This window comes from Gossypium hirsutum, chromosome D05 (genome assembly GCF_007990345.1).
Source record: "Gossypium hirsutum isolate 1008001.06 chromosome D05, Gossypium_hirsutum_v2.1, whole genome shotgun sequence".
Lineage (NCBI taxonomy): Eukaryota > Viridiplantae > Streptophyta > Magnoliopsida > Malvales > Malvaceae > Gossypium > Gossypium hirsutum.
In genome coordinates this window covers 59,598,028-59,617,755 of record NC_053441.1, presented here as the reverse complement: position 1 = coordinate 59,617,755, position 19,728 = coordinate 59,598,028, and the positions used below count along the sequence as shown (strand labels likewise).

General features: G+C 31.4%; 1 protein-coding gene across 3 annotated transcripts; it reads right to left on the bottom strand.

The window, feature by feature from the left end:
• Window positions 1–13,507: 13,507 nt before the first annotated feature.
• LOC107903585 (disease resistance protein At4g27190) lies at window positions 13,508–18,278 on the bottom strand. 3 transcript variants are annotated; one of them, XM_016829680.2, is made up of 5 exons: window positions 18,186–18,278; window positions 18,011–18,095; window positions 17,339–17,491; window positions 15,785–15,873; window positions 13,508–15,413 (listed from the first exon to the last, which is right to left on the bottom strand). In XM_016829680.2, exon 5 carries the CDS (start codon window positions 15,401–15,403, stop codon window positions 13,565–13,567), a length of 1,839 nt encoding a protein of 612 aa, XP_016685169.2. In that variant the 5' UTR covers window positions 15,404–15,413; window positions 15,785–15,873; window positions 17,339–17,491; window positions 18,011–18,095; window positions 18,186–18,278; the 3' UTR covers window positions 13,508–13,564. The 3 variants fall into 3 exon arrangements, with proteins under 3 accessions (XP_016685169.2, XP_016685171.2, XP_016685170.2); XM_016829682.2 differs by lacking the exon at window positions 18,011–18,095; XM_016829681.2 differs by having other exon boundaries at window positions 18,011–18,192.
• Window positions 18,279–19,728: the final 1,450 nt, after the last annotated feature.

Here is a 19,728-nt window from a genome sequence, read left to right as displayed (position 1 = left end):
CATCAAAAACCCAAAATAAGTAACAAACTCTAGACATTGACGGAAAACAGTTTAAAATTTATGTGTGGCCACCTTTGAGTCCTCTGTTGTAGCGACCCGTCAAGTTTGGGGATTACCTGTAGAGATTAAATAGAAAAAGGGTGAGTTTTCGCAAACTCAGTATGTAATCCACACAGAAAACATGCATACAGATATTCAACAACATTCAGTTAAATACAGTCTGGGGCCTGGGCCCATCACAGAATCAGTTTCGGCCTTAGCCCGTTCAGATACAGTCTCAGAAATACATTAGGGCCTTGGCCCATATCAAATACAGAATGCAGATACAGTAAATTATAATCTTACCCACCAGCCTCTACACACCATCTCCGTCCAACCCTACACACCATGTGGGGATTAAATCAACCCACCCATCCCTACACACCATGCTGTACCGAAATGCGGCACATAATCAGAAGATTGTAGCTGAGCTGCCAGATAACAGGCTTAATAACCTTTCAGACACTTCCTCTAAATATCATCAACCCACCCTGATGCAATGCAATCATGTAAAATATGTCATGCCATTATGCAATTAATAGTACATACATTCAGATATCATAAGTCATGCTCGATATAGAAATTAGACAGAAAGGGGTCTAAGTAAAGCATACCGACCCTACAATAGGTCCACAGTCGACTTGGGCGACCCGTGCAACCTTACAGAACTTTTCAGAAAATTGGGCTCACAAGCCTATGTGGCCAACCCGTGTGGGCCCAAACGCTCGTGTGGCCCATTCGGCCCAAATTGGCCATGGCCGCGTGATCCATTTTTAATGTAACACGTGCTAGCTAAATATTCATATATGTTTTCACTATTTACTTATATGTTCCTTCAAAGCTGTCTACTTGAGTCACTGTTACTAAATTATTTATATCTTGAGCTACAGAATTCCAAATTAAGGTCCACTTGATGTCTTTGAAACTAGACTCAAATACCTTTTTACCATAAAATTTTCAAAATTTTTGGTTCAGCCAATAAGTACAGTAAAATCTTCAATCTTACCCCTGTTTTGCTGTTTGACAGCTTCAACCTTTCTTTGCTAAAAATTAATTATCTCTTAGTACAAAATTTGGATAATATTACTTTTGTTTCTATTGAAAATAGACTCATTAGTAATTTAAACATGTAAATTTTAACCCCTAATTATTTTTTTCCAATTTTTTATGATTTTTCAAAGTTAGAACAGGGAAACCCTAATTCATTCTGACCTTGTCTCACAAGACTTATTATATCTCACGATTTACAATTCCATTACATACACCATTTCTTCTATGAGAAACTAGACTCAATAAGATTTAATTCCATCTTTTTCATCCTCTAATTCGATTTCTACAATTTATGGTGATTTCTCAAAGTTAGCCTACTGCAGCTGTTCAAACAGCAAGCAATTTTGGCTTTTCACCGAATCCCATTTTCCGTGTTTCGAGTACACACCTAATTTTTTATGCTAAAACAGTCCCCGAGCACTCCAAAGCCTATAATTGAACAAATAACACTAATTTAATCTCACATAACGTGATCCCAAATCGAACTCGTATCGAGGTTTTAACCCATAATCGACTAAACCTTACCTTCAACCGATGAACAGTAATTCCCACTAAAACTAAGACTCCGATTGGTGATTACGAGCCCTTGAATCCTTCCTTAATTGCCATAAACAAAACACTTCAGAAGAAAGTTAACAAACGAAGACAAATCACTTATTTAAAACTTACCGAACGATCGCAGACAAACGTGGAGTGACACAAGGTAGAGTGGGAAAAGAAAAATCAAGAAGATAAAGGGTGAAAGAGAGCAAAAACTCGGCAGCAATGAAGAGAAAAACGACAAGAGGGTGGAGGGATTTTTGGGAAAGTAAATAAAAGGAAAGAAAATATGATGAACAAAATATTTGATAACCACCTCAATCTTTTATTTCTCTCCATCAAACTCCCCACTAAATCCACTACTCAGATTTTTAGTCCATCTCAAACTCTCTTGGACTCACGAGCAAAAATAATACCCATGCCAAGATTCAAACACAGGACCTCCTTTACACCAACACTCCACTTATCCACTAGACTAATAGCCCATTTTGTTAATTATTTGACAACTTTTACTTAAAAGCTTACTGACCAAAGATAAGGCTTATTCATAAAAATACCAAAATTTGCCTAAGTCCTGGCTTGAACTTGGGACCTCCCAAACACACCCAAAACACATAGCCACTAAAGCAAATAGATATTTTGTGTCACACATTCACAATACCCAAAATTAAAATTTTGGGGCGTTACACTAATGTAATAAGGCGAGCCACCGTTCGATCAATGAACATTTAGTGGAATGAAAATGAACCCTTGGTGAAAGCAAGGGCGAACTTGGGTGGTGGCAGGGGCCCTGACCCCCCTTAAAATGGAAAATTTTTTACTTAGCCCCTTAATTTTTAAATAAGTAAAGGTAAGATTGCACTTTGCTCTCCTTAAAAATATAAAAATTTGATTTAATCTTTTAAAAATTATAAAGATATAGGCTACTAAAATGGTAAAATTATATTTTTTTTTTGTTTTTTTTAAATTACAATTTAATTTCATCCCCTAAAAAAGTTTCCTAGTTTCACCCCTGGGTGGAAGGGTGCCTTTACTGTGGATGGATACCTTTAAGTGTCATACTGTGGATGGTATCATTGAACTGAATCTAAGTCTTGACTTAACTTTTTTTTACTTGGTATATTGATGAATCGTGCTTTCATTTGTCTTATATGAACTTCACTTTTGTAGTTTGATGGATGGTAAATGACTTATTTTTAAAATTTCAAAAATAAAAGTAGATAAAAATTTTAAAAATAAATAAAGTGAGAGAAAATGAGAGATAATTGTTTTTAAGTCGTACAAAATTTCTCTATATTATCTGTATCGAAATATCCAATACCCATTCTTTAGTAAAAAACATAGAAAAAACATTAAGCAAAATTATTTGTTCTCTGTTTCTTGACATAGCTTTTACGTTATAAAATTTTTTAAATATAATTTATTTTTATAATTTAAATGTAATTAAAAATTTGAATTAAGTTTGAAAAAGGAAATTTTGTTGTATATTTTGTATTCTTTTGACGAAAAAAATGGCATTAGGGTCATTCATAAGCCTTGGTAATATGAGTTCTAGATGTTCTTCAAGGGCATGAAACTCAACTTGATAATATTACTAATTTGGTTTTGAGAAACGTTGAGAGGAAGCTTTTTTTAGTGTTGTTTTGTTTTTAATTTGTTATTGGATTTTATTGAATGGTAATTTGCTTTATTTCTCATACAATTTAGTTATGAAACAACATATTCAAGATTTTATTTTTCTAGAATTTTTATAAACATTTTTCTATTTTTAAAATTTTGATTTTTTATAATTTTTTACAAAATCATAGTCAAATTGATAGAAAATATAAAAAAGAGGAGTAAAATTATTATTATACCAATTAAAACAAGTGCCACTTAACAATCAGGTGATAAAAAAACAATATCAAAAATATTAGTAACTAAATTGTAACTTTTTTTTTAGTTAAATGATCAAAACGAAAACTTACTCATGGTTGAATGACTAATGGTGTAATTTACCTTAAATTGTTTTAAAATTTTTAGTCTGAAACTTTTTTTTAATCTATATTATGTATTAGGCATTTTACTGACATAGTGTCAACCATCAGTTAGTCCAAACGCAGTAAGAAAATTGGTAACAAAAAACATTTTATTTGTAAAGTAAGATATATAATTACAAAGCTATTTTTCATCTTTTTATAAATCAATAAAAATTTATCGATAATAAGATTTAAACTGGAGATATCATACATACAAATATTTTGATTTTCATTTAAGCTAAAGCAATTTTAGTGTTATGGTCAAGACCATGTTGTTTCACACTACCTTGGATTCCACCATCTTTAGCCTCCTTTAAGCTCTAGGGTCCACTATCAGATTAAACTTTTTAGTTGTGGTTTAGGGGTACGATAAGTTACAAAAATAGTATATTTTAATCTTATTTTTAATATGTTTTTAGATAATCAGTTATGAAAATTAGTGAATTTGATGTTTGTAATCTTTTAAATTTAAATTTTTTTTACTTAAAAAAAATATTTGGGAGCGAAAGAAATTACCCTAACTGGATGCTTGATAAAAACAGTGAAGAAGAAAGAACGTTGTGGGTACAAAAGCCAAAAAAGGAAGAAAGTGAAGATAAAAACAGGCAAAATAATGAGGCATACACTTTAGTGGTGGGTTCCAAGCTTTTAGCTTTTAGCTTTGGTGTCTGCCATTATTAGTTGGCATTTGGGGTATTTCATACTGACATTTCTACTTGATAATAAAACCTTTAATCTGCTCTCAAAATTTGAAAGATAGATATGAGGTCTAATTTCCATGGAAATGTCCTTTCCATTCATTCTGGACAATACTAACAAGTATTACAGTGACCTTGGTGCTCAATTGTAACATCATCATCATCATCATCATCATCACGATAATAATGGGAAAGTATGGGAAACTAGGGTATAAGAATGTCTAATATACTGATATAAATGACTTTAATTAGGTATAACAAAAATATATAGTTATTGTGAATTGAGTCTTAGCTTCATTGTCATAGTAATTGTTGTCAATATAGAAAGATATGGTTTTAAGTGTACTGAAACACATTATCTTCCTATTTATGAGTTGTTGAAGTTGTTGATATTAAAATTTGATTTTAATTCGGGAGAATTGCTTACATATGGATGTTTGTAATATGTGAATAAATATGATCAGATGTTCACCCTTTTTAGGAATAGCCAAAATTCAAATTATTATTATACCAAAAAAAAAGTTACACTATTAGTCACTAAACTATTGCTAATTTTTGTTTCAGTCACTCAATTAAAAAAAGTTACAATTTCACCGCTAATGTTTTTGAAATTATTATTTTTTTGTCACTCAACTGTTAAGTAGAACTTTTTAATTGATTTAATAACAATTTTAGTCCTTAATTTTTATACTTTCAGTGAATTTGATTTTGATAATATATAAAATGATAAAAGTTGAAATTATTTTTAAAATTTTAGAAAATTATAAAAGTAAAAAAAGTAAAATAAAAATTTGAAAAATAAATAAAGTGAGAAAATTAGGGATAATTATTTTTAAACCCTACAAAATTTCTCTATATTATCTATATTGAAATATTTAATACTCATTCTTTAAAAAACGAACATAGAAAAAACTATGAAGCAAATTTATTTGTTCTATGCTTTTTTACCTCATCAATTACTTGACATAGCTTTTTACATTATAAGAAAAGATAAAATTCTGAATATATTTTCATTTTGCAATTTGGGTTTTGAAAAAAAAATTAAAATGTAATGAAATTTTGAATTGATCAGTTTGAAAAAGAAAAATCATGGTATATTTTGTATTCTTTAAACTAAAAATATGGCATCAAGGTCAAGTTCATAAGTATTTGTAATATCAGTTCTAGATGTTCTTCAAGGGCATGAAACTCAACTTGATAATACTACTAATTTGGTTTCGAGAAATATTTAGGAAACATATAATAATCTAACTTTTTTTTTGTTTTGATTTGATTTTAATTTGTTATCAGATGTTATTGAATGATGATTTTTTTTCTTTCTCATACGATTTAGTTATGAAACAACATATTCAAGATTTTATTTTTCTAGAATTTTTATATGCATTTTTCTATTTTATAAATAATTGTGAGTTTTTTTATAATTTTATACAAAATCAGAATCAAATTGACAGAAAATATAAAAATTGAGAACTAAAACTATTATTATACCAACTAAAACAAGTATGACTTAACAATTGGGTGACAGAAAAGAAAAACAATTTTGAAAGTATTAGTGATCAAAATAGTAATATTTTTAGTTAAGTGATTAAAACGAAAACTTGCCTATAGTTGAATGACTGGTATAGTTTACCCTAAATTCTTTTAAAAATTTTAATTAAAAACTTTTTTTTATCTATACCATGTTAAAGCCTTTTACTGAGTTGGCGTCAACCATCAATTGAGTCCCAACTCGGTAAGAAAATTACCAAAAAAATCATTTTAGGTGCAAAGTGAAATTAGACTTTTCATCACTCCAAAAGCTATTAAAGGATTAAACAAAATGTCCTTTTAAATTAAAGTATTTTATTTTTTATATATAAAATTTCTCTATAAAAAATATTTATTTCTTATTTAAAAAGATCTTGTTTTAGTGGCTTAAATGAAAATATTCGAATATTTCAATAACAAAATTTTAACTTTTTTTTAGTTGAGTGAACAAAACAAAAGCAACCTATAATTTAGTAACTAATAGGGTAATTTAACCGAAAACAAAACCCAAGTTTAAATAGAACTCCACCTAAGAAACCAAACCCAACTGAAATCAAAGTCCAACTGTAGCTTCGTAGTTTGACTTAGCTAGATGACACAACTGCCACGTAGGATACGTCCTTACGACGTCGTACTGGTATTGTTGTTAAACTAATTAGTCCGTCGTCATTTTGAGAGCAGCGGTGGCTAAGCAGAGAAACTTGCATCGATGAACTGAATAAGATGGCTTGGATGGCCAAATTTCTGCTTCCCTTTAGACAATCATTTTCTCAATCCCAACATTTATGTAAGTCTCATTAAACTATATTTTCATTTTCTTTTCTTTCATTTTTTTTAAACATTTGTTTTTTTTTTTTTCATTTTTGGCAGTTCATGGAAAAATTAGACCTTTGAAAACATGGGTTCATATTTTTGAACCTAAACTGCAAAGCAGAGCCTCGATGTTTGAATATATGCTAAATGTACAAAGAAAATGTGTTAATGGTGAATTTTATGCTCCTAATACTTTAAATTCATATTTCTATTCTTAGGAGAGCATTTGAGAGCAAAATGAGCGAAAAATAAGCGAAAATCGAAAAATTGGAGCAAGTTTCAGGAGCCACATGGGTTGGGCCATTGCACACGGTCTGGACACACGGCTGAGTAAGCCACACGGGCTGTCACACGACCATATGCCAGTCCATGTGCAAATCGCAAATTGCACTCTAAACACGCAGAAAATCATAATGTTTAGGTTTTCTAAGATATATATGACAAAGATAAGAGGAGGGGAGTGAGTTGTCATATAATATTGAAGAAAATAACTCGAAAAATACTATTAAAGCCGACTTTGAAGTAGATTTCCATCAAGATTGAAGTTCTCCTTTTGATTTCTTTGAAGTTTATTATGAGTTTTTTTATTTCTTGTGATTATACTGTTTTTAGGATGGATTCTATTATTTGATTTCTATTTTTATGCAATAAATACTTAAATCTTGCTCTCAATTATGTGTACTTAATTCATAGTTTAATATTTTTAGACTATTGATTCATGTTTTATGTGCTTAAATTAAAGGAGGAATAGACCTGTTTAAGAGTAGATCTAGCGTAATTTAGTGGAGTTGCATGCAATTCTAAAAATAGGACGATATAAATCTACCGGATTAGAGTCAAATCTAATAGAATGATCCATAAATCGAGTTAATGCGATAATAGGGTTTTTAATTAGAAAGAAATTTCAATTAATCAATCTAAAGTCAGTTGCTCTTAGTCTTGAAGAGAGATATTAGCATAATTTAGGGATTTCTACAGATCAAGGTAGTAAGTGAAGAAATTGCGTGATTTAGATTGATAATGACATATGAAGTCTAGGTAGATTCTTTCCTGGATATTGTCTCGCTTTTTGGTTTTTAATCGTTTATTTTTATGATTTGTTCTTTGTCGTGTTCTTTAGTTAATTAATTTAGTTAATTTTATTTTTAATCAATCACTCCAATTTCTTGGTTAAATAATAGAAAGACAATAATTACTAACACTTTTAGCTCTCGTGGGAACGATATCTTTGCTCATCGTAACTATACTAGTAATTGATAAGTACATTTACCTTAATCAGATTTTTAGTTGGTTTACGACCGCAATCGATACACATAACTTTGAAAGATTAGTTGATGAAGTTGAAAGTCTAAAACTATTACTGTAAGTGTTCTAAAACTATTGCTTCGGGTGCAAATCTAATGTATACAATCAAGTAAATATTGAGCAAAGAAATATTAGAATATGACAACTCAAGTTCAGGTATATATTACAATTTTTCCTAATAATGTAGAAACAAAAGTGTAGGGCATTCCTCACATTCTGGAAATGTATTGGAAAAAGAATGGGTGGTGTTAGTTATGATGAGTAAGGCTACCAATGAGGTGTTGGAGAGGAGAGGTGGAATTTTAGCATTGAAACAAATACTGAGGGTAATATATAGTTCATCCTCTTCTGCTTTAATGTTTTACTAGACATCAGTTTATTTGAAATGTAGGAGATTTTGCAGTGTGCCACGGGTACAGAGTGACAACAAAATTATGAGAGAAATACAGGCAATCATGAAACAAGTTGCTTCAACTATCACTTACTTGCATGGGCTCCATTTCGCCCTGGATAAGGGTTTTTCAAAGGTGATTCTTGAGAGTGATTCGAGACTGGTGGTAAATAATATTCAAAAATTAAGCGAGGATTACTCGGAGACTAGACCATTTACCTGGGATGCGAAGAACCTGGCCAGAAAGTTCCAATGCTGTCGATTCCAGTTCATTGCGAGAGAAGGGAGTGGAGCAGCGCATGCATCGGCTGTTGAGGGTATGCGAGTAGAAGGGGATTCATTCTGGATGGAAGATGCGCCTTTGAAAGCTCTGGAAGTGGCCGACTCTGATCGTCGGTGTGGGCAACCTCCATAACCTTTTTTTTTCTATTTCAGTGATGGAGTTGAGAAATACTTATACAAGATGGCAATTCTCAACTGCTTTCTTTTCCGGTTGTTGTCGAATTTGGAAGATCTTAACCGTTTATTTCATTGGGGTTTGGTGGAGTCACACAGTGCCTGGGGACTTGTTGGATGGAGAAGACGGTGTTTGTCGATTTCTGTTTTAATTTTCCCTTTTTGCTGTTTTGTTTTTCCAATTTGTTTTGTTTTTGATTTACTTTGGTTTGTTTGTTGCTAGTGGACTTCTCCTGTTTGCTTCCCAGGCCCAATTGCTATAAACGGATTTCTGTTCAAAAAACGATCACTTACTTGCCATGCCTTGATGAACCATGTAGAGGACTATTTGAGTTCAATTTTTTAAAAGCTTTCCCATGCCCCAATATGTGTTAATTATGTATGATTTGTTATGGATGATACATTAGTTTTTTAAAAATATTTTAAGGTTTAAAAAATATATATAACTTATTTTTTAAAAATTAAAATTATAAAAAATTAAAATTATTAAAAATATATTTATTATTTTTGAAAACTTTAAAATATTAATTAAATGCTTAAATGTCATGACAACAATCATATATAAACCGAATCATAAAATAATATAATTGCATGCAACAATCATATATAACATGTTTGTTTTCTTATAAGAATATCTTTTAAATATAAAGATTTTTTTACATATTTAAATACGATCATCGACTTTGGAAGCTTAACTGTTAAAGTTGAAGATAACCCATCAAACCCTACAATGACATTAACTTGTAAAAGAAAAAGTAATTATTTTCTAAAACTCTAATTCTAACATCCCAAAATATGGCCTAGATGTTATAGTCAGATTGAGGAGATTACATTGTGCGTGAAAACAATATTACTTCATTTTGGCAAAAACTATTTAACTCAAAAGAAAACAAGTTTGATTAACCCGTTGAAGATGTACCATTTTTGAAAACCCGTGAGTACATTGAAGAAATCCATATTTGTTAATTTTACCAAAATGTATTTAATTTACTTATTTTGTTTGTGAGAAAAAACATCTTAGCCAATTTCAATAAAACTTGCAACGGACAGCATTATAGCAAATTGACCTTAAAACATGCAGTAGAAAGCATTATAGCAAATTTACGTTATAACTATGGTTTATTTTTAGTTGTTTTGATTTAAGTATCGGTAAAAGTTAAAACATTTGAAAAATAAATGCAAAATAATTTTTAGCATTCCAAATAAATTTAAAATATCCAAAAGTCCAAAAAGTCCATATAAACAAAAGAGAGTCCAATGCATACTTAAACCGAAAGAGTAAAATACGAGCTCTAGAGTCATATTCTAATCCTAGGTCTGAAGATCACCTGAAACAAAATAAGCAGACGTGTGAGCTTAACATCCAGTGCGTGATTTGACCTACACATTGTAGTATATATATATATATATATCAGAATGTATCATAGCAAATCGAAGCATATCTTATATCATATCGGTTTTTATATCATGTTATAGCATGTTTCATATCTTGTCTTATTATATCATATCCCATATCATATCATATCATACCCCCAATTGCTACATACCATCTCCGTCCAAGCAATATCACCAATTAGGACTACAAGAGTCCATCCATCCAATCATACCAATATGTGGTGGTATGTCACTCATAAATATGCAACTGAGCTGTTAGATAGAAATTTTATAGTCTAGCTGCCATAGTTGCGATAAAATCTATCATATAACACTTCCTCCACCATATCATAACCTAGCCCAAAACATAGGCATAATCATAATTATAATATCATAAAAACATTTATCATAAGTCGTATGACATGCATACACATATTTTTATAAGGAACATAACATAGCATATGATTTATATACCACCTACTTAACATACCTCCAAAGCTTAGCCATGTATATATACGTGCTAAAACTTACATTTTTTTGGGCTTATATGATGCCCATGGACCCAATATTTGAATCCTTTAATCCGCCCCCTAATTGGGGCTTAAAATTGACCAAAATGCCCACATAGTCATGTGGCTCACACAGCTCAAAAAGCTAGCTCGTGTCATTCACATAGCCTACGGACACAAGCTGTGTAAATTCACACGACTGTGTGCTCCACACGTCCTACCACATGGCCATGTGGCGTTGGACAGTTTCGAAAACAACCCTTGTTTCGCAATTTTCTCGAGCTTTCATTGAGTTTTCGAGTTAAATTCACACACCTATTGCTGATTTGATCAACAGCTCAATTGGAACTCACGAATCCTATAAACGTTCATCAAACCATACGGATTAACTAACAATAATTATCCATAATAACATCATTGAATCAAAATTTCAACCCCTAAAATAGAATTCAAATACTTAGTTCTCCGAAACAACGTTGAAAATTGTGTCTACTTTGCTGGAGGGTTAGGATTCTCACACATTTCGCCAAATCGAGAACCATAAAAATACTAATCATGATAACGAATAGAAAATACCAACACAAACTCAACTTGTTCAAGAAACGAAACAAAACTAGACTATTAATGGAAAGACAACAAAAGTAACCAAATGAAACTTACACTGCAAATAGAATACGATCCAAGTGACAGAACTCACAAAATAAACGGCAGTATTCAGGAATAATCAAAGAGGAGAAAGAAGGAAGATAGGGAAACAAAAGGAAGTAGCATACAAAGTGGGGTGATAGGTGGACGGTTGAAACAATGAGTGAAAATAGATATTTTGTAAAATTAAATTAAAATAAAAAAATAAAAAAAATTAAGTTAATCCAAATCCCACTTACCAGATTTTATAGAATTTAAATTGATGATAAACTAAAGTCTTACCACTGAATCAGTAGACTCATCATTGAAAATAAGAGATAGGCCCTAAGGCTCAAATTGAACATAATACCAAAATAAATAGGAAAAATTAAAAAAAAAATTGAACCCAAGACCTAAAGCAAACATTCATGCCACTTAACCACCACACCAAATCAAATTAAAAGAAAAAGGAAATTTTCTTTTATATATGGGAAATGTGGAGGGGTTATTTGCAACATAATCCCCTTAATGTTTTTAATTTATTTTAAAAGGGATTTCACCTTTTTAATTTTCTCATTTAGTCCTCATAATTTAAAATATTATTTAATTTTAGAAATATTTTACGTTTACATATGAATGAATCCAATTATATTTTTTTTATAAATACTAAGTTTTAAAAAAAACAAGCACTTATTATTTTTTAAATCTTAATTTTTCCAGAAATTTTACATGGAAATAAAAAAATATTATGTCTTTTTACAATACTTTCCTAACTTTTATTGGAAATAAAAGTTTTGTCTCACCTTAAATCATTTTGATTAATATAAATATTTTAATAATAAATATTTAGAGAAGAATAAGAGAATAGAAGGAATGGTAAGAGAGGGAAAATGTTTAAAAAGTGGAGGCTGTTTGATCTTTTATTTACCTTTGCCTCTTAACCTCTTCCTTCCATCATTCCTTTTCTCCTCTCTTTTGCACTATCCTTCTTTCCCACCAACCCTTTTATCTTTCTCTTCAACATCATCACTAATATAAATCAAATTTCATTAATATGGAGAAATTAGATTTATCAAAATCAAAAAATAAACTAAACCATAAATGGTTCATACCTCTTATCCTCCACAAGGGGGTTGAAGCGAAGAACATTTTTAAAGTTTGGATGGTCATCCCACTCCAACGATTCCCACCACTCTGTGCTTGAACTGATAGTAAGAGAAGGTGGAGCATATGCAAATGGCTGCCTATTGCCAACAAGGGGAACAAATGGAGGAATTCTCTTCAGTTTATCACACTCTTCATCAACTTGGATAAGTTGGAGAGAATCGCAAACCATCACTCCACTTTTGCTGCAAATGCTCTCCAAATTTAGTAATTCCCTGAATGACAACTTTCTCAATTTGGGAAGATGGAATTTGATTAATGCATCACTCCCTTTTTCTTCAACTTCTGATGTTGCTGCTCCCAATATTTCTACTAACTCATCACAAATATCCACTAATATTTCTTCCAGGTTTTGGAGGTTTGGAAGCAACCAATGTGGAAGCAACGTCTTCATACTTGAGCAGTTCACTATCCTAATTTCCTTAAGATGGGAAAAGGTGGCAGACGGAGCCAATGTTGATGTTGTTGCTGAACCAATTCCTGCATCTTTCATAATAAAGGCACTCAACTTTGGAAGATGTAGAAGATCCAACTTCTCGAGGCTCTGAAATGGATGAGCAGAAGAAGAGGCAAAAGAGGACAAGGAAACAACACACTCTATCCCTTTACAATCAAAAATGCTCAAGTAAATCGCATTTTTGAAGGAAGAATTATCATCGACTAAGTTTCTCAAATAGTCGCACCTTACAATATTCAACTCTTGAATTTCAATTGGGTGCATAATTAACTCACCTTCCCAGTTCTGGACTCCTCCAATTGTTACTGTTTTCTCCCTTCCACGACCCATATTATATGGGCCCACCACTAAATAGTACTCGATAAGATTTTTCTTACTTTGTTGCATTGAGGAGATGAACTTATTCAATTCACTGATGTCTTCGAAATGTCCAGTTAAGCACTCCAACTTCTTCAATGGTTCCAACTCCTCTGCTTTTAGACATGTTCTTTTATTGCTCTTATGAAAACCCAAGTGCTGAAGGTGAACGAGTTTTGGTAAAAGTCCAGCGGGTATCTCTTTCAGAGTGAACACTCGAACATCAAGATATCTTAGCTTTATCAGCATATCCATCCCTTCAGGACTTCCTCAATTCCAGTCTCAGAAAGATCCAACTTCTTCAATTCTTGAAGCATCGAAAGACACGGCAGATCTCTTAATCCATAACAGCCATGAAGCAACAATGTTGTGAGGTTCTTTAGTTCATAGATGGAATTTGGTAAACTTTTTATCATCGTAAAGGACAAATTAAGAACACTAAGACAAGGCATGTTTGTGAAGAAAGAAATTGAGATCTTCTTTATAGGGTTATGCTGCAATAACAAGGTTGTGAGCTGTTGACATTTTGTGGGCAGCACATCTATGGAAATTTCTGATATGGAGTTATACATAAGTGACACTTTCTCAATATCCGGACTCCATTGCTCCTTTTCTGGTAACTCTTCTAATAGCAAACCTGCTTGTATCATATATCGAGGATTCATTCTTGTGATCGACAATGCCATGTCTCTCACTGCATCATGCATCTTTATAACATGTAAACCAAATTGAGAGGTATCATTTTCCAACAAGCAATTATCTTCTAACTTCTTCAAAATAACATGGCCCTTGTCTTTCATTTCTTGTCTTGTACCCATATAATCTATAAATCCCTCCTCAATCCAGCACTCAATTAGTTCATCCTTTTCAATTCCAAAATCTTCGGGATATAATGCGCAATGTAAGAAACAATATTTCACTTTCTCGTCTTTTAAGTGATCAAAGCTAAATTTCAAGCGCTCGATTACCTCAGCTTCCACTTTCCCTATTCTCTCTTTCAATTCCCCGAGTGTATTTTTCCAAATACGAGGGTTATCTTCTCCTTTCATGGTACCAGCTACCACGACAATTGTAAGAGGTAGACCCGCACATTCCTTGACAACAAGCTTCAAAGTAGGCATTATAGTTGGACTTTGAACTATGTTAGGTCCAACTTTATTCAAGAATAGTATCAATGCCTCTTCTTCTGAAAGGGGCTTCACTTTTATCACCTTACAACCCATATACTTACAGACATGCTCCGAACGGGCTGTCAACACCAACTTGCAGCCACTGCTGCCACTCGGCTCAGGAATCCCAACTTCCTCTAGAGAGACTTTATCCCACACATCATCTAGGATTAGAACATGCTTTCCTGCGTTCTTCAGCATTTCTGACAAGATTGCAGCTCGTCTGAGCTTGTCCTCTTCTTTGTCTAAATACTCCTTTGACTCCAACGCACTTGTAATATTATCTTGTACCTTCATTACGTTGAACTCCTTTGATATGGTAACCCAGATTACCCTTTCGAATCTTTGTTGTTTCAAAAGATCATTGTGGATGTGCTTCACGATAGTGGTTTTACCCACACCGCCTATCCCCCAAACCCCAATCTTGCTCACCTCCTCCTGCATCAAACATGCCCAAATCTCATTTCTGACAGCTTCTTCTCCAACTAGTTCTGATGTTGGCAGTGGCAACCCAGCACTTGGACCATCCATGGCAAGACCTTCAGAGGCATTAGGAGCGTTATCAAGAAATTCCTTCATCTCTCGAGTCTTTTCGTCAACTAGCTTCCCGTTGCAAGCACGACAGAGATATCTCCCGTTACTGACTTTGTTTTCAACAACTTGTGCTTCCCTAATCATCTCTTTCACAGCTTTCAACCAATTTTCAACTCCCTTCTTCGGTATCTTGCCCAGCGGACGAAGAAGCTCTGCTTTCAATTGCAGCTGTATATCTTCCATTTTGCAATTCAACTCATCTCTCATCCTCTTGAAGTTTCTCACATAATCGTTGAGCTTTCTGTGATATTGCAAGTATTTACAAGCAGGAGTTCCAAGACAATTTGAAATGCCAAGAACGGGCTCTACGTACTCCATTGCTATGTCCCTGCAACGCAATCATATATAACAGTAGCAGATAATGAAAATCTGTGAATGTATTGGCTTTTTGTTATGTCAGTGTAAGCATGAATGCAAGTTTCAAGCAATGGCGTTTATTAGATGGAGCTATAGATGGGTGACTGATAGAATTAAGCTGTCGATGTATATAAAATGCTAGATTCAAGTGTGCAACAGTTCATTACAGAATATTAAGAGTGAAAATGTTAACAGTATGGGATTTCAACATTATATTGCTTCTGGGTAGCTCTTTCTGTATTAATTTCAATCTAGAGTAGATTATGTCTGCTGATCATCTTGTCTTAAAATCTAAAACTGTTGATAAACAGTAGAGGAAACCATAGCTTCAGATCTTATTACCTGACTTAGTGGCTGAAAGGTGTTGAGAGAATAGAACTGAAGATGAAGCAGTGAAGTTCACTTCTTCCTTGACTGTCTTACAAAGTTAGCTGCTAAGAGTAGCAGATAATCAGAAAGAATCATTGCAAAGTCATGAATCAAGCAAAGAAAAGCATGTGATGGATTAAGCAAATGAAAGAAAATGAGCTTGAAATATGGTGATAGACGTTGGACATCAAAACAAAATCATTGAAGTTGGCAATGAATAATATTTAATAAAAATAATAGTTGGTAGGGTATAAGAATGCATAGTTATAAGTTACAACTTGAAATTAAATATACAAGTAAAGGAGTTGCATTAGGTATAGTTATTCGCACCCCATTACTAAATTATTTGCGTTGTTGAAGTTGTCAGTATTCAATTTTGGATTCTGGACAATTTCTTACCTATCGTACTTTTTAAATTGAAATAATAACAAATTTAATCCTTAATTTTTATACTTTCAATCAATTTGATCTTGATAATATATAACATGGTAAAAAAATGAAATTATTTTTAAAATTTTAGAACATTATAAAATTAAAAATTAAATAAAAATAGATAAAATTTTCAAAATTAAATAAAGTGAGAGAAAATGAGGGTAATTTTTTTTAAGCCCTTCAAAATTTCTCCATATTATTTATATCAAAATATCCAATACCCATTCTTTAAAAAGAATATATATATAAAAAACATTAAGAAAAATGATATGCCTCTATGTTTTACCTCTTCTATTTCTTGACGTAGCTTTTACATAATTTAAATGTAATGAAAATTTGAATTGAGTTTGAAAAAATAAATTTTTTTGTGGTATGTTTTGTATTCTTTTGATTAAAAAAAATGGCATCAAGGTCAATTTCATAAGCCTCTGTAATATCATTTTTAGGTATTCTTCTAGGGCATGCAATTCAACTTGAAAATATTACTAATTTGGTTTTAAGAAACATTGATTTGTTCTGTTTTTCATTTGTTATTAGGTTTTAAATGATAATTTAATTTCTTTATTTCTCAATACAGTCCAGTTACTCAACAACATATTCAAGATTTTATAAATATTTTTTAATTTTTTTATGATTTTATACAAAATCAAGGTCAAATTAACAAAAAATATAAAACTTGAGGACTAAAATTATTATTGTACCAACTAAAACAAGTGCCACTTAATAGTCAGGTGACAACTAAAACAAGTGCCACTCAATTGTAACATCATCATCATCATCATCATAATAATGGGAAAGTATGGGAAAGCAGGGTATAAGAATGTCTAATATACTAGTAAATGACTTGTATTAGGTATAACAAAAAATAAATATAGTTATTGTAGATTGAGTATTTATTTAATTGGCATGGGTATTGTTGTCAATGTAGAAGGATATGAGTTCGACAATATTAAAACGTGCTATCTTCTTATTAGACCACCCAAAACTCAAAACCCAAAATCCCCAAAATCCACAACCCTAAACAATTTATGGTGATATTAGAAATAAATGCAAAAGAAAATAAATATTTATTTTTGAAAATAAAAACAGCTCAACCTCAATTGCAGCTCTATATCTTCCATTTTGCAATTCAACTCATCTCTCATCCTCTTGAAGTTTCTCACATAATCATTGAGCTTTCTGTGATATTGCAAGTATTTACAAGCCGGAGTTCCGAGACAATTTGCAACGTACTCCATTGCTATGTCCCTGCAACGCAATCATATATAACAGTAGCAGATAATGAAAATCTGTGAATGTATTGGCTTTTTGATATGTCAGTGTAAGCATGAATGCAAGTTTCAAGCAATGGCGTTTATTAGATGGAGCTATGGATGGGTGGCAGACAGAAACATGATGAAATTTGTATATCCAGAATTAACCTCTCAATGTATAGAAAATGCTAGATTCAAGTGTGCAACAGAATATTAAGAGGTAACATGTTCAACAGTTTGGGATTTCAGCATTATGTTGCTTCTGGGTAGCTCTTTTGGTATTAATTTCTAACTATAGTAGATTATGTCTGCTGATCATCCAGTCTGGAAATCTAAAACTGTTGATAATCAGCAGAGGAAAGCATAGCTTCAGATCTTATTACAATTATTCATCTTTCTTGTTATGTAAAAGCAAAGGAAATCATGTCATGAGTTGATAATAAGCAAACAAATTTTCAAATGAGCTGAATTGCATATTTAAGGATCAAAGAATGGGAAGCAGAAATTGCCTGACCTACTGGCTGAAAAGTGTTATTAGAACTGAAAATGAAGCAGTGAAGTTCACTCCCTTGACTATCTTACAAAGCAAACTGCTATAACTGAAGCAGATAATAAAAAACAATCATTGCATAGTCATGAACTAAGCAATGAAAAGCATGTCATGGATTAAGCAAATGAAACAAAATTACCTTGACTGGATGCTTGATAAAAACAGTGAAGAAGAAAGAATGTTGTGGGTACAATAGCAAAACAAGGAACAAAGTGAAGATAAAAACAGGCAAAATAATGAGGCATTCACTTCTGTGGTGGGTTCCACAAAGGCAGGATTATTAGTAAGAAATCCCATATTTTCTTTTAGCTTTTTGCTTTGCTGTCTGCCATTATTAGTTGGCATTTTGGGTATTTGATACTGACATTTCTACTTGATAAAACCTTGAATCTGCTCTCAAATTTGAAAGATAGATATGAGGTCTAAAATCCATGGAAATGTCCTTTCCATTCATTCTGGACAATACTAACAAGTTTTGCAGTCATCTTGGTGCTCAATTGTAACATCATCATCATCATCATCATCATAATAATGGGAATGTATGGGAAAGCAGGGTATAAGAATGTCTAATATACTAGTAAATGACATGTATTAGGTATAAATATATATATATAGTTATTGGTGTTGTAGTAAATAACTTGTGTTGTTGATATTACATTTTGGATTTAACTCTTGAACAATTTCTTACATACTCCATTGTTAAGTGGTATTCTTTTAATTAATATAATTGTTATTTTAGTCTTTTTTAAGTTTTATATTTTTACTCAATCTAATCTTGATAATATATAAAATGGTAAAAAAAATAAATTATTTTTAAAATTTTAGTACATTATAAAATTAAAAATTAAATAAAAGTTGATAAAATTTTCAAAAATAAATAAAGTGTGAGAAAATGAGGGATAATTGTTTTTAAACCCTACAGAAATTCTCTATATTATGTATATCGAAATATCCAATACTCGTTCTTTAAAAACAAACATAGAAAACAAATATTAAGCTGATTTATTTGTTCTCTGTTTTTTACTTTTTCTATTTCTTGATATAATTTTTACCTTACAAGAGAAGATAAACTTTTGAATATGATTTCGTTTTACAATTTGAGTTTCAAAAAATAATTTAAATGTAACGAAAAATTGAATTGAGTTTGAAACATAATAGCTTTTGGCTAAAAAAAAATGACATCAAGGTCAATTTCATAAGCCTCTACAATATCAATTCTAGATGTTCTTTAAGGACATGAAACTCAACTTAATAATATTACTAATTTGATTTCGAGAAACATTGATGAAGCATGTAATGATCTAACTTTTTATTTTATTTTTAATTTATTATTAGATTCTATTAAATGCTGATTTTCTTTATTTCTTATACAATTTAGTTATGTAACAACATATTCAAGATTTTATTTTTCTAGAATTTTTATATAAAAATTTATATTTTATACATAATTTGGAGGCTTTTTTATAATTTTTGTATAAAATTAAGGTCAAATTGATAAAAAATATAAAAATTGAGAACTAAAATTATCATTATTATTATTATAATTATTATTATTATATCAATTAAAACAAGCGTCACTTAACAGTCGAGTGAAGAAAACAAACAATTCCGAAAACATGAGTGACCGAATTGTAAGTCTGTTTAGTTAAGTTTAGTATGGATGTTTTTGATCCTATTTCTAT

What these genes read in the sequence shown, in the direction of transcription:
- LOC107903585 (XM_016829680.2), bottom strand. Translation starts at nt 15,403, where the DNA reads ATGGAGTACGTAGAGCCCGTTCTTGGCATTTCAAATTGTCTTGGAACT.